This window comes from Cynocephalus volans, chromosome 11 (genome assembly GCF_027409185.1).
Source record: "Cynocephalus volans isolate mCynVol1 chromosome 11, mCynVol1.pri, whole genome shotgun sequence".
NCBI lineage: Eukaryota > Metazoa > Chordata > Mammalia > Dermoptera > Cynocephalidae > Cynocephalus > Cynocephalus volans.
Genome location: NC_084470.1, coordinates 94657458 through 94672992, shown reverse-complemented (window position 1 = coordinate 94672992; position 15535 = coordinate 94657458). Strand labels below are relative to the sequence as shown.

The 15535-nt window shown below is 56.0% G+C and overlaps 1 protein-coding gene across 4 annotated transcripts in view; it reads left to right on the top strand.

Annotated features, from left to right (window-relative positions):
- IQSEC1 (IQ motif and Sec7 domain ArfGEF 1) overlaps window positions 1–15535 on the top strand; it is a 71830-nt gene that overhangs the window by 38605 nt on the left and 17690 nt on the right. For all 4 annotated transcript variants that reach the window (XM_063113705.1, XM_063113703.1, XM_063113704.1 and 1 more), the window contains 4 exons: window positions 5228–5389; window positions 8093–8215; window positions 9784–9950; window positions 15077–15216. In XM_063113705.1, the coding sequence (XP_062969775.1) occupies window positions 5228–5389; window positions 8093–8215; window positions 9784–9950; window positions 15077–15216 (592 nt within the window). The remainder of the gene's footprint in view (window positions 1–5227; window positions 5390–8092; window positions 8216–9783; window positions 9951–15076; window positions 15217–15535) is intronic.

Genomic DNA, 15535 nt, shown 5'->3' with positions numbered 1-15535 from the left:
AGACAGTGCCATGAGAGGCCCCACAGGGTGTGCCAGCAGCATGTTGGAGGGCGATTCTCCCACCTTCTCTGTGGGATAAGTGCCAAGGAGGACCCCAGCAGGCGCTCTCTGCTTGGATCTGCAGTCCCAGAGGAACTGTGTGACACAGTAGGCAGTCTCGGGAGGCGACGAGCAGATGCAAGGGGCCACTTCCCTGCAGAACACAGGAGGGACTCGAGCCTGATTGCTGAATTGGAGAGGCACTTCCAGGCACGCAGGGATTCTCTGGATGCCAAACCTGCTGAGTCTGTCCTCGCCCCTTGGCCAATCCTGACAGCAGCTACCTGGCGGCGGGGCTCAGCTCTAGTCACAAGGACCCTTGGTCACTCTAGGTATATAGATCCCTGTGGGGGCTCTGGATTAATCAGGGTGTTCTCTGTTGCAAATGAGAGGAACCAAGTCCGACTGGTTTAAGCAAAGAGGCTTTGTTGGGTTATGGACCTGAAAAGTCCATCTGTGGTGTCTCTCAGCCCTATCCCCTGCCAGGTTCCTTCTGACGCAGGCCGGTAGGGCCACCAGATGCCCCAGGGCCCATAGTCCAACCTCAGGGCAACCCCAGCAGGAAGAGAGATTCCCTCCCCGTGGCTCTTCCAGCTCGCCTGCCTCTCTCTGAGCCACTTCCTATGTCTGCAGCATGCAGGGCTCTGACTGGCATGCAGCCAGGGTGAGGTCATCCCACTGGGTCATGGGCGGAGCTCAAGGGTGGGGTGGGCGATCCAGAAGCTGACACTGGGTCCTGGGCAGCCGCCCACTTCCCTATCTCTTAGGCAACTCGAACAACTAGAGAACCCTATTCCTGGTCTGCTGGCCCCTGCTGGGAAAAGAGCAGGCTCATCACTCAGCATTATGTTCCAGCAAGTACATGTTCCTTAAGTGCCATTGAGAGCCTTGAGATTGCTCCCACCCAGAGCCTTACATAGCTCACTGTTGCCACCAACAGTTCGCAGCAAGGGATGGCCAGAGCCACATGTGAAGGAAGTTACCGGTACGGAGCATGCTCATCTGTCACACCTGAGTCTGACTCGCGTCAGATGTCAAGAAAGCCTGGCTCAAGAGCCCTAGGAGGACAGCTAGTGCCACACCTGGACACAAACAGCAGGGGTGGGGCTGGGGGCTCTCCTGCTAACTACCAACTGCTGAAGTGTTTCAGGGACACGGCAGGGTCAGAGCGGTGAGGTGGGCCGGGTGGAGGTGGTGCAAATGGCACAGTTGGCACCTTACAAATGCTGGGTCCTCACAAGTGGAGCTAAGGAAAGCTAAAGAAAGAGTCGTCGGGGTTTACACAGAGAAGTTGCGGGGGTGTGGGGTGACTCAACAACTGGACAGAGTTGATTTTCAGCAACAGTGAGGGGGTGGAGAAGGAAGAGTGAGTTTTTAGGGGCTTTTGGGGGTAAAGCAGTGTGTTAGAAGTCACTCTATCTTGCTGGGCAACCTGGAGCTACGTTACTTGACCTTTCTGTGCCCTCGTTCTATTATATGTCAAATAAAGCTTTTGTGTTGGCTGTTCCCTCTACCAAGGACCCTCTTCCTGCCTCCAGGTTCAATGCCACCTCCTCAAGGAGGCACTTCCTGATGGTCCCTCCTGCTCCTTCCAGCTGCAGTGGATGCCTTCCCCAGGTCATTCCCTTGCCTCCTCCTCCAGCTGTGTAACCGATATTTGGGGGGCTTAGAGGCATAGTGCCTTATTCACTCATTCATTCTTCACAGTAACTGTGTTGTGGGCATTGTTTCTAATTCCATTACACAAACGCACAGAGATGTTACCTAACTTGCCCTGGGTCTCCAAGCTAGTAAGTGGGGCTGAGATTTAGGCCCAGGCTTGTGGCTCCCACAGCCATGCCTTGCCCCCGTGCTGTCATGTGTCCCTATGTCCTCGGGTTTTATCTCCCTCCTTTATTGCTCTCCAGCGAGAGCGCGTGGTTTTTGAGGATGGGGCTTGGTTTGGACCATCGCTGTGCTGGTGCAGCACCTGGCCCAGAGTGGGTGCTCAGTGTCTGTGAATGAAGGAGGCAAGGCACCGTAGAGCTGCATAGCTGCCCCAGAAGTGACACATACCCTCTCTGATCACAGTTCGGTGTCCGAGGCTCATCCCATTCCCCCCCTCCCCCCACTGGAGCAGGATGGGGAGTATAGTCCTGCTGCACAAGGAGGTGGCGACCCGGGCAGCACGATGGCTCACCTGCCGTGTGAGTGACGTTCAGCAGAGCCTGCAGGACAAGTGATCTCCCCACAGATGCATGGGGCCTTGCGGGGGAGCTCGCCACCTGGCAGGGCCACCAAGAACAGATGGGGACAGGAAGGGCCTCACCTTGCAGCTAAAGTGGGGCAGCCAGCAAGATCCCAACAGGCAGGGGACTCACATCTACAGATGTCCAGTGCACTGGCCGTCTGCTGTCAGGGAGGCCATTTGAGGGCGGTCACTCCTGTATAAGAAGCCACTTGGAGGCTCCCATCCCAGTGCTGGAGACTGGCCCCCTGGCCTTCCCCATCTGTCCCCACTTTCCTACCCCAGCCCAGCTCCCACCTGGACCTCCTGTCCACACGGCTTTCCTCGTGACTTCATTTGCTAGTCACAGGTCTAGGCCTTGTCACTTTGGACTCGTCTCCTGTGCGACACTGCCTGTGAAACCAGACAGATGGACTTAGCCCCTCCCATGCCCATTCAGGCCAAATGCTGGGGCCATCCTGCGTTTGTCACTCGTTATTCCCCGGCTCCTGCCCAAAACATCCCTAGCCCTGGCTGCCACATACACACGCACATGGATCCCTCAGCAAACATTGTCTTCTCCACCCTCAGACTCCGTCCCCAAACCTGCCCCCTTCTCTCCCCGCCCCCACTGCACCTCTGCCTGGATGCTGGCAGGAGTGCCAAGCTTGGCTCTCAGCCTGGGCCCTGGCGCTTTCTCTCCTCAGAACAGCCCAAGAGCTGAGAGGGCAGGACCAGGCATCCTGGGGTGGGTGACAGAGCTCTTGTGTGGGGGAAGGGACCATATGTCCTGGAGAGGGTGACAGAGCTCTGGTGTGGGGGGAGGGACCAGGCATCCTGGGATGGGTGACAGAGGGTCTGAGTGGGGCCGTGCAGCCTTCTAGTCATTGCCATACAGAAGCATAGGCCTGGAGTGCCATAAGTTCTGATTTTTTTAAAAGAAGCAGAAATTTGGATTTTATGAGCACTCCCCCAATTTTAAAATATTGGTTACTACCTTGAATTCTTTTTGTTAACAGCATGTGTGCCAAAGAAGACCCATCTGTGGCTAGCCAATGGGGACCCTCTCCTAGCAGTTGAGGGAGGGCGAGGTGGGCACACCTGGGGTCTCGGGAGCTGTGGTGGAGCAGCATGGTGAGGAAGTGGGAACCGCTCTGGCACTGGCATCAGCCACCATGGCCGAGTGGTTGGAGGTGCCTGGGGCTTGGAGCAGATCTTGGGTAGAGACCCCAGGGTCTCAGGAGAAGTGGGGCATGAGGTGTTGTGAACAGCGAAACCCTGGTCATTTTGTCTTGGGGCCCCGGCACCAGTGGATGGACCTGGGCCACTCCATTACCACTTCCATGCCAGAACCAAAACTCACTGGTGTCTGCTCCCTGCCAAGCTCCTGGGGACAAGGTTAGGGTGTATGGACATCTGGGCTAAAAATAGCAGGGTCACCTTGCAGCTGGAGGCTTACTTTTGCTTACTATGGAAGACAGTATTTGCATGGCACTGCTGTCAGCCCTGCACAGGTCACGGGGGCAGGTAGAATCTGGCCTTCGCCTATATCCCCCCCACTAGGGGACAGAAGACCACTGACCCCTCCTGCTGGGGCAAGGGGTCAGGCCTGGCCCCCAAGTTAATGGGGTGACCTGGGTTACTCCACCCCAGCATGTTTCTGGGTATGCCTCAGGACAGTGGGGTCCAAGCCACGCTGGGTCCTTCATGGACTCTTGGAGAAACACACTGTCCCTCAAGAGTATACCCAACTGCTTGACAGGCCTCAGTGACTCCAAGGTCTTGGGACAGAGGGACAGGGGGCAAGAATGGCCTGATGCCATGGCCTGGCCCTGAGGTCTCCACAAATCTCCCTGAGTGGCCTGGCGAGCTCTGCAGAGGCAGACACCTGTCATCCAGGGGCTACACATGTGCTCATCTTCAAAACTGTCTTACGCCACCCTGTCTCCCTCGACCATCAGGACCTCCCTGCCACAAAGCAGGCCAGAAGTCGGAGGCTTCAGGGAGGAAAGGGCCTGATGGGCCCACATGGGTGCAGTACCTCACCAAGACAGGATCTGTGTGGTGCTCCCACAGCTTGCCTGGGCCTGGCCTGCCCTGCAGACAGCTGGCCAGGTGCAGGTGGTACGCTCAGGCCTGGCATCAGGCCCCAGCAGCCCGCAAAGGCACTCCATGCACATCCCTGCCCAGGCCTGGCTCTGCACATACTCAGCCCTGCAGGGCCAGCCCAGCTGCCCTCCCCAAAGCCATCCCTGGCTTCCCTGTCCCATCTTCCAGCTGGAAACTTTACCTCTCTGTGCCTCCATTTTCTCTGCTTAGAATTGGGGCTCAGCACACAAACCTTTTATGGTGCTTACTAAGTGCATCATAACAGGCATGTGACTGTACTGACCCAGTAAGTCCTTATAACAGGGGATGTTTCGGCCCCTGGCAAGGTCAGATCTTTCAGGCTCCTGAGTCTGGGCTCTTAGCACAGCAGGGAACCAGTGCTGACCTTCAGGAGTGAGAGTTCAGGGTGTTAGTGCGTGTGAGCACCCGGACAGTCCTCATACACAGTGAGTGATCATCACTGACGGTGTGGTGGTAGCTGCTGTTTATTATGTCGGTAGGTGGGGGAAGGGTAGCATGGAGAGCAGGGAGTTGGGCCGGGCTGGGAGCGTAGCTGTGTATGCATGCATGGACTTTGAAGCAGTGCCAGGTGGCCAAGGAGGGACTGTAGGTGGGATGGGGGACTGAGGGTCCCTTCTCCAGCACCTACAGAAGTGGCCCCATGGCTGGCCCAATCCAGCCCATTCCTGGCACAGGGTCTGGGCGGTTCTGAGTTCTTGCTTTCACACCAGATACCCCCACATTTTGGGCATGAGACAGGACAGGATGGCTGGAGCTCAGGGTCTCCTGGTGCCAAGCTAGAGCTCTTGGGTCCCCACCCAGGTGGGGAGATGGGGAAGCTGGGGCTGAATGTGCTTCTCGTCCCACCCCCAGGAAGCCTGAGAAGGGAGTCCAGTACCTCATCGAGCGTGGCTTCGTGCCCGACACACCAGTGGGGGTGGCTCACTTCCTGCTGCAGCGCAAGGGCCTCAGCCGGCAGATGATCGGCGAGTTCCTGGGCAACCGGCAGAAGCAGTTCAACCGCGACGTGCTCGAGTGAGTCCCGGGGCTCGGGGCAGTGGGGACACGGGACCACATTCCACACGCACAGAGTACTCGATGCTGTCATCCTAACGCTCCCTCACGCACCCTGTGTTTCACACGTGCGCACACACACAGTGTCAGGCACGCCCTGTTTGCTGGGATGTATACTGAGTCCTCTCTTTATCTCCTCCTGGCCTCTGGACAGACACACACAGGCACCCCCACACCATTTCACACCACACACCCTACCCTCTAGGCACATGTGAGCAGCACTCTCAGGCTGGCCATGTCTCACACCTGACCTGACTGCACCCTCAGCACCTCCATCCCCTACAGCATGGTCGATCCAACCTGGCACTGAGCAGTTACAGCCCTTAAGTGACCCTCATTCATGTGGCCCTGTGTGGCAGGGCCAGCAGGAGCAAGCAGCTGGAGTTCTGAGGACCCATGCCCTGGCTTGGCTGCCATCCATCCAGCATGGACTGGTGGCCCTGCCTGTGCCTGGCACACCCCCAGGGAGAGCGGGAGGGGAGCACTCTGCACCCAAGCTCTGCCCCTCCTGCATTCTCCTGGTGGGGAGGTTTGGGGGTGAGAGTCCAACCCCCACCTCCTGATCCTATACCCCCACCAGCCCAGAGAGCTGGGGACCATAGCACTCTCAGCTACCTGAAACCCTGCAGGAAAGCGGGCTCCCATCTTAGGTGTTGCTTAGTTTTGAGAAGTCTTGCCCAGTTACCATAAATCTCTCCATTCCTCCTTATACCACCCTGACCAGTGACTGTGCATCAGGCCCTATAGCATCATCTCCCCTCAAGCATGGGTGTTGGGCATCATTATTAACCCTCTTCTACAGGTGAAAAAGCCAGAGCTAGCAGAATAGGAGACTGGCTCAGTACAGACAGGCTGCCCGCTCTGCCTGTGGGCCCTGGGGAACATCCCCTGCCCCGTGTTTGAGGGTCTGTCTGACCCAGGCAGGTACGCTGAGATGGCAGAGCCTGGCCCGGTAGGCCAGGAAGAGAAGTCAAAGCAGGGTAAAGAACTAACCATCCAATAGCAAAGGGCAGTCACTTCCATCTGCCCAGACCCTGCCCATCTGCAGAGGGAGGCCAAGTGGGGGGCAGGGGGTGGCCCCTCCCAGGGTCAGATGTTCTTAGAGTGTATGTTCTCACATTGCTCTGTGAGGAGGGACTGAAGGGCACAAAGGGCCTGGCGCATGTGCACCTGCCACTCTGGGAGGCAGCGTCGGTAGGTGCTGTCGCCCTGTTTGTTTCACAGGTGAGGAAGCCAAGGCTCAGAGGGGGAGGGTCCGCCTGGCCGCCCCCTGACACACACCCATGGGCTCACATATGCAGGCAAGTACTCATGCAGTCACACCCCACACGCATGAGCCTAGACACACGCAAAGGAGGTTACATGTCAGCGGTGGCTGACATGTGGCAGGCACCCAGGAGAACGTCTCTGGGCTTCTTTCCATGCTCTGCCCTGCTGCTCCGATTCCATCTGGAGAAAGCTATGTACTGTTAGTGTGGTTTTTGCCCACTCCCTTCTTTGAAATTGGTGTGAGAAAATGGTTCTGGGGAAAGCAGATTAGCTCCTTGGTGAATGGTCCAGCCCCTACCCCCACCACCTGCAGCCACTCCTGTGCTACCCCCCACTGTCCCCTCCAGGCTGGTTTCTGGTGCATAGGAAATCCGTGCATTGTTCTCTGATCAGAAAATAGCAGTTGCCTCAGGAAGTAGCGAGACTCCCCCCAGCCCACCACCCCAGGCACCCTTAAGGGCAGCTACTCATGCTGGTTAGCAAATCTTTAGGTGCCCTCTGCCTGCCCCCTTTCCTCAGTCTCTGCAGCCTTGGAGGGGCCTTGAGTGCTCAGAGAAGGGTGGGGACAACCCAGCTCAGGCTGGAGCCCATTGCCCCAGTGGAGGATGGCCTTGGGAGTGGGGATTAGACCCTCAGAGGCTGAAGCCTGTGCTGCCTGACTGGAGTGATCTTAGCTTTATTACAGAGATAAGCCGGATACCCAAGCCTTCTGGTGGGAAATGCCTCTGCCCTTGGGGTTCCTGGTGCAGACCCCACCTTCTCTGGACAGGGGTCATTAACGGAGGGACTACAAGGTGTGCTGGGGGAGGGGCTGGGAGAAGAATGTGGCCAGTCAGAAACCCTTCACCAGCTACCTCTCCAAGCTCCATCCCACAGATGGGGGTGGCCTTGCCCCTCCCACACGCCCCTGGAAAAGCACCTGCCATACCCAGCCCACCACCCCCTACCCTCTGCTCAAGCAAAGCCACTGCACGGAAAGCCCTCTGTGCCCCCTGGCAGGATGAGAGGAGACTGAGTCATGCCCCCAGCATGCGGTATAGCCGCCATGTATAGAAACGTTTGCCCCTGCAGGAAAGTCTCTGAGGGAGACAGCCATGCACTTTGGCCTCCTCGGTGGAAAACTACTCGCTACAGATTCAGGGGATTCATGGATCCTCCAGAAGCCTGAGAATCCCTTTGGTGTATCCTGAAGGACTCTTGGCAGTTGGAGAAAGCCAGGCGAGGACCCTTCCTGCCAAGAGGCAACCTGTCTCCATGGGCTCTCAGGGTGCTGACCTTTCTGATGCCCCACACTCCTGAGGCTCATGCTCAGTCACCTGATGGGCAGGCAGAGGGCCGGGCTGTGTCACCCCCATGGCCGATGTGCTTACACGGGGCTGTCTGTCTGTGTTCCAGTTGCGTGGTGGACGAGATGGACTTCTCTGCCATGGAGCTGGACGAGGCCCTCAGGAAGTTCCAGGCACACATCCGCGTGCAGGGGGAGGCTCAGAAGGTGGAACGGCTCATCGAGGCATTCAGGTTGGGCCCCGTGCAGGGTGGGCTGGAGGCCATGTCAGCGGAGTAGGATATTCCTGGCCCAGAGGCCTGTGGGCAGATCGGGGGGCCTGAATCTGCCTTCATCCTCTCCACCTAGGCAGGATCAGGGTCTGTGAACACTGCTTTGGGGGTAATCGAAGTGGCCCTTCTGTGTTCCAGGCACTGCGCTCATGGGGGGCTGGAGGGGACAGGACTTATTATTCTAATTTTGCATATGCGGACACTGAATTTGAAAGAGGTTAAGATCACAACTGCTAGGATTTGACTGTTCACATCAGGATCCTGAGCGCTGATCTCCCTCCAGGTCCTCATCAGCTGTCTGTCTGCTCATGGGTTCACTCACAGGGAGTGGTTGTTCTCTCACAGACCCTCAGAGTGCAAGCCGTGTGGACAGATGGCTGGTTCAGCCACCGATTCCCCCACTTACCAGCTGTGTTACCTCGTACTGGTCACATAACCTCTCTGTGCCTCACTTTCTCATCTGCGAAGTGGGGATAACAATAGCAGGTACCCTGCAGAGGGTGGAAGGATGAAATGACCGGAGATGTGTAAGCACACTTAGCCCAGTGCCTGGCATGGTAGGGACCCACAGTCCGGGTGGCCACCTCTGTGCAGTCATTCATCTGGGACTGCATGCAGACTGACTGTGCGGGAGCCTCTGTGCTTGGTGCTGGGCATGGGAGATACAGGTCAGCTGCTGACTCAGCCCTCTGGGCTCAGCACCAGGTGGGGCCAGGAGGAGTGAGAATGCAGGACAGGGACTCCAGGGCCCTAGGAGGACAGGCAGCCTTCAGCCACTTCCTTCCAGGATAGCTTCCTGGAGGAGCAGCGCTAAGCTGGGTCCCGAGGATGGGGAAGACTGAGCGGCAGCCCCTGCCAGCACAGTCATGGTTCTCTGCCGGTTCCTCTGCCCTGTCTCCATCCCTCTCACCTGCCTCTCTACGAGATCACCCGTGGAGGGGGACCCTGAGGGTAGAGACAGCAGTGGGAACAGTCAGTGGGATGACCCGGTGAGGCAGGGGGTTAGCTAGGCTGTCGGTTCAGACTTTGTGACCGAGGTCCCATGGTGGCCATGGCTGAAACAAGGCAGAAGTGCATTTTCCACTGAGCCATCATGGAGGAGGCTGTGTTCTTTCACCTCAAGATCCCAGCTGGCAGGCTCCATACTCCAGTGATGTCCCCACTCCAGGTAGGGGGAAGAGGGGCACAGCCTTGCAGGTGCCCACATCACATCTGCTCACATCCCATTGGCTGAACGTGGTCCTGCGGCCGCTCCTGGGGAGCTGGGAAATGCAGTCCTCCCCCGGGCAGCCGTGTGCCCAGCCCAAATAAAAGGGAGGAGGGACCCCAACTGAAGGAGGAAGGGCGAATGGTGGTCAGGGCCAACTCTCCACGAGACAGATGTCATCCCCGCTTACCAGAGGCAGCAGCTGAGGCTCAGAGGGAGGTAACCAGCCACCCCTGGTTGGTGCCAGGGCTGGGTACTAGTGAGGGGGAGTCTCCCTTCCAGCGTGGTGGCCCTGACCCTCCTGCCTCTCCCCGGCCCCCAGCCAGCGGTACTGCATCTGCAACCCCGGAGTGGTGAGACAGTTCCGGAACCCAGACACCATTTTCATCCTGGCCTTTGCCATCATCCTGCTCAACACAGACATGTACAGCCCCAACGTCAAGCCTGAGCGTAAGATGAAGCTAGAGGACTTCGTCAAGAACCTCCGAGGTGAGCTGTCCCCGGGGTCACTGGGCTCATATGTGCAGCTATCCCACAGGCTCGCTCTAGCTTCCATCTGGGTCAGACACTCGCAGGGGTGTGGGGGCCGTGGGGCGCATGGACAGAGCCTCCAGCTGAGGAGTGGGGCTCTGGCACAGACGAGCCTTCGGGGAGCACAGCATGGATGACCAGAAAGTGCTGAGCGTGTCTTAGCGATGCGCACAGTGTGGCGCAGACAGCACAGCATGCGCGGGACTCAGGTGTACAGGAACCTCGCTCCTGGGGAGGAAGTGCTCTTAGCTTGTTTTTAAAGGAAGGAACTGACTTGCCTTTTTGTATGTATGTATTGTTAAAGGGAGCCTTATCAAACCTTATCAGTGTGAATGGAAAACCCGTAGCATTTGCCACCCAGGGAAGGTAGTGATGATACAAATAACTCCAGTGGAAAGGAAGTAATTCTGCCCAGTCCCAGGCAGATGCGGCTTCTGCGGCGGTGCTGGGCCAGGCCTGTCTGCCACATTTGGGAGGTGGGCATGTGCCAGAGGTGTTGGTGCCTCTGCCAGCGGGAAGCCAGGCCTTCTGGGGTGATCAGGAGACAGGAAAAGGACTGAAAGGTGAGGACCATCTCCCAGGTGGGTCTGCGTCCACTGAGGCATGTACCTTTTCTACCCGAGTCCCTACAAGGAAGAAGAAAAGGGATTGTGCTCCTCTCCTTGGGAAACATGGCTGTGAGAGCTGAGGGTGGGTTTAAAGGAAGTGGACTGAGGTCTCTTTAGAAACAGTGTCATATTTTAGAAAGGAAAGAGGAGGTGATCTGAATTAAGTCTACTTTATGGACTTGTTGAACCGTTTTTAAGTCATTAACTATTCTTGATATTTGTTAGACTCTGGCTTTGTCATCCCTCTCCTTGGGCAGGATGACTCTCCCTCCAACTATCTCCAGCTCCTTGCCTGGCGGCTCCTGCTGGGGTTTTAAGGCGTTCTTGCCCGCCCCCTGGTGGTGGGCGCCGCCGTAGCAAGACGGCTGATGGAACCCCCAGATGTTTCCCCAGAGAGCAGAGAAGCCACCAGGAGATGGCTCCTGAGCTTGGCCTCAAGACCCGAGAGGGCAGGCAGGGGCGGGCTGGGGTATGGCTTAGAGTTCACAGACTCATGGGCACCATTCCCTGCTCTAAGCACTCACAGCGTGTGGCCCTCTGTGGGGTGTTGCAGGCCCCAAGGTAACTCAAGTGTATAGGTCCTGAGAAGACAAGGAGCCTAGGAACTCATTAATGGCAAATCATATGTCCAAGAGAGAGCACAGGGTGGTAAATAGACACTGATGTGCAGTGGATGCACGCCTACACCAGCACATCAGAGCCAGAGCTGAGAGTCCAGCATCTACCTCCTTGCCGTCCGCCCCAGCCTGTCCTGCCCTGATCCCTGAGCCTCTCTCCTTGCTGGGCCAAGCCTAATTCTGGTGTTCACAGAATCGCATATAACCCCAGATGCATGTGGCCCCCCTGTCACTGGCAGGAAGCCAGCTGTGTGCAGCCTGCTGTTGGCAACCCAGGGGGAGATCAAAGGCCTCTGTAGGGATTTTTTTTCCTGACTTTAGAACCTCACGCCTATAATCTGGGTCTCTCCTGTGTAAGGAATAAAAGGAGGAACCAGAAATGATTGACCTATAAGACAGAAAGCTCGGGGAAGGACAGGGCTACTGAGTCAGACTCATGGCAGTGGCTTCGTGGTTTGTATCCATCATTGCACCCAGTTGTCCCACACCTGGGGGATGGGGTGACATTATCATATCCATTTCCAGGGCAAGGCCTGAACACCCTGATCCAAAGGTGAGCTGCAGGTTCTGTCTCCCAAGCCTGGGCTGTTCCCACCAAATGACCTTTTATCAAGCCAGGTACTCAGGGGTGTCCCGTCTCATCTTCCTGTGCTTCAGAAGGGGTAACTGAGGCTCAGAGAAGGAAGGGACTTACCCAGGCTCACACAGCAAGTGAATGACAGGGGTGGGACAGGGCCCTGATCTCCCAAAGTCCAGCTGGCATTCTGTGCATAGTTCACATCCAGCTTGTTCTCTTTAGAGGAACCCCACCCCCACTGCCTTGCACACATTTCTCCGGAATCACTTGCTCCAGTTCGCCCAGTGGGTCCAGCAGCAGGAGAGCACCTGCGCCATGAGGGTGGAGCTTACCAGCATGGAAGACAGACAAGGACTATCTCCCTTTCATTGAAACTTACTTTTAAATTCTTCAATTTATTTTTTGAATGGGTATTGTCTTCACATAGTTCCAAAACCAAAAAGTAATACGATCCAGCAATTGCACTCCTTGGTATTTACCCAAATGAATTGAAAACCTGGGTGCACACAAAAACCTGCACACATGTTCATAGCAGCTTTATTCATAATTGTCAAAACTTGGAAGCCACCAAGTTTTATTCAGTCACTTCAGCGGGTGACTGAATAAACAAACTGTGGTACATCCAGACAATGGAATATTAGTGTTAAAAAGAAATTAATTATCAAGCCGTGAAAAGACATGAGAAGCTTAAATGCATGTTACTGAGTGAAGGAAGCCAGTGGGAAAAGGCTGTGTACTGCATGCTTCCAAATACCGTGTATAATGCTCTTGAAAAAGCAAAACTATGGCAACAGTAGAAAGATCAGTAGTTGCAAAGGGTTAAGGGGAGGGAGGTATGAGTAGGCAGAGCACAGACATTCTTTAGGCTGGTGTGTAGTTACGCTAATTGTCTGGCAAGGGCAACTGTCGGAATCCTGCTGACATAGCCATTTATATTGCTAGAGCCCGGGTCCACAGGTCCTTCAAACCTGTTGTACAGACTGGGTCACCAGATCCCTCAAATGCTGGTCCATGCTAGGTACTTGGGAAAGATCCTGGGAGCCGTTAGGTAGACGACAGGTTCATTCTAAAGCGAGCTCAGTCCTCAGCTTCCTCAGCAATGGCGGTGGCAGCCCCCCCGGGGGCAGGGGACACTGGGGATCAGAGCCACTCATCCTTTATACTTAAGTCTGATAACCCAGGACACCTGGGTGTGAGTCAGACAACCCAGGAACACCTGGATGCACATGCATATTTACATCAAATGCTCAGCAAGACTCTGAACTCCCGAGGGACTCTGACCATTTATCATCACTTTCCTACAGTTGGTGAAACTACTGTGTATTATAGATTTGTCAAACCCACAGGATGTACAACCAAGAGTGACCCCTAATGTAGACTGTGGACTTTGGGTGATGACGACATGTCAGTGTAGGCTCATCCATTGTAAGAAATGTGCCACTCTGGGAGGAGGGGGGTGTTGATAGTGGAGGAGGCTGTGTGTTGGGAGGCAGGGAGTATATGGGAACTCTGTCTACCTTCTGCTTAATTTTGCTGTGAACCCAAAACTACTTGTCGGGCTGAGTCACAGACCCTTCAAACCTGTCCTGTGCAGACTTGGTCACAGACCCCTCATATGCAGGTCGCAAGCTAGGTAATTGGAAAGATCCTGGGAGCCAATGGCAAGGTTGACATGGCTTTATTCAGACGCGAGCTCAGCCCCAGCCTCCACAGCAGCAGCAGCCCTCCAGTGGCCTCCCGGAGGCGTCCCAGGGGCCCTGTGGATCAGAATCGTTTGTCCTTTATACTTAAGTCAGATAACCGGGGAACACCTGATTATCTGTGCACTGAACCAGTGCACAGTTAATGTATTTACATCAGACAGGCAGGATTCAGAACAGTCAGCTGAGAGAGACCATTTGTTTTCATTTTCCTTACGCTACTCTAAAAAATAAAGTCTGTTTTTTAAAAAAGTACTGAAAAGTTCATAGCAGAGCTCCCCTCCTACCCTGTGCTTGGCTGTACAGGTCACACCTCTGTCCCCGAAGGTCCCTTGCCTAGTAGCTGATGTACCTCCTGCATTTCTGCTCAAGCAAGCACAAACGCACAGGACCGGCCCCTCCTGCTCTGCACCTTGCTTTTTCCGTTTAATAAAGCTGAGAGAAATTTCCTATGTGGGTTCACCTGAGCCCTCCTTGTTGTTCTGGCAGGTGCTTAGTAAGTAGCCGTTATGCTCATGTATGGCAAGTCGGGAGCAGTCCCCTGTTAATGGGGACATGGGTTACTGTTTCGAAACAATGCTGCCATAAATCACCTTGTGTGTGTCTCATTTCCTACGGGGTAGGTTCCCCAGATGCATTCGGTGGACAGACGGTGTTAGAATTGATCTTTTTGACAGGCACTGCCAAATCGCCCACTGCAGGGTTGGGCCATCCTGCCTCCTGCCAGCGCCTGCAGGAGTCCCACCAGCCTCTATGCCTCGGCTGGCCTGGGGTGGGTCTTACTGCTGAGGGTGCTTGCGTTTCTCTTGTGAGTGATGCTGAGTGTCTCTGCTCACAACAGTTCCTCGGCGTAGTGTGGAGGAAGGGTCTGGAACATGCTCTGGGTGAGGGCCGCCAGGCTTGCACCCGCCCCCACTTACGTGGCACAGGGCAGCAGCCACTGCAGCATGGGCACCGCACAGGTGCGCTGAGCCCGTGCTTGGCCAGGTGCTGTGCCAGGCACACCTGGGGCTTCCCTCTTCTCGTGACCAGCCTGTGAAGGCACCGGTGCTCCTGGAGACCCGTTTTACAAAGGAGGACACTGAGCTCAGAGAGACAGTCACTCACCCAGTCACATAGCTAGTAAGGGACCAACCTAGGACTTGGTTCCAGGTGTGCACAAACCCCAGCTGCACAGCTGGACTCCCCACCCCCCAGCCTCGGCTCTGTTGTCTGTGGGATGGGGAGGATTATGCCCGCTTCACAGGGCTGGGGTCAGGATGGAGCGAGGTAGTGTTTATGAAGCCCTCTGAACTAGGCTCAGAAGGTGGCAGGCCCCTCAGTAGCCTGCGAGTCCCAGTCGGATGTGCTGGGCCTGCCCCTGGTGGGAGGACGCCAAGGAAATGAGCGATTGACTGGAACTGTGCCACAGCTGTGGGTCTGCAGGTCTTTTGGTCCTTTCAGGGACTGGGGAAAGGTTTGCTATCCTGATTTGGTTTAGAAACTTGTAAATGAGCAGTGACCCTGGGGGCTGAGACTGAATGGAGCCACGGCCAACCAAAGCCCACCCCAGCCTGCTAACCTAACTGCTGTCCCTGCCCAGGTGTGGATGATGGTGAGGACATTCCCCGGGAGATGCTGATCGGCATCTACGAGCGGATCCGTAAGCGGGAGCTGAAGACCAATGAGGACCACGTGTCCCAGGTGCAGAAGGTGGAGAAGCTCATTGTGGGGAAGAAGCCGGTACGTGGCGGGCTGCCATTGCCAAGGGCTGCCTGCCAGGCCTTCTCGCTCCCACCCTCGTGGGCTCCCCTGCGCCAGCTTCAGCTAGTGGCCCTGGTGCCATTTGGAACCTGGCCTCTTCCAGGCGGGTTGGAGAATTATTTCAGGGCCTGGGCTTTCTCTAAGTGGCTCCTGTGATTTGGGGCAATAACAGCCATATGCTGTGGGTTACATTGAAGGGAACCTGGGGCTCTTAGTAAACCCATGGGTCAGGTTTATTAGGATTTGTTGCATGGTGGTGGTTCAGCTCTGGGCCCCCAACGCTGTGGGCTTTCCTGGT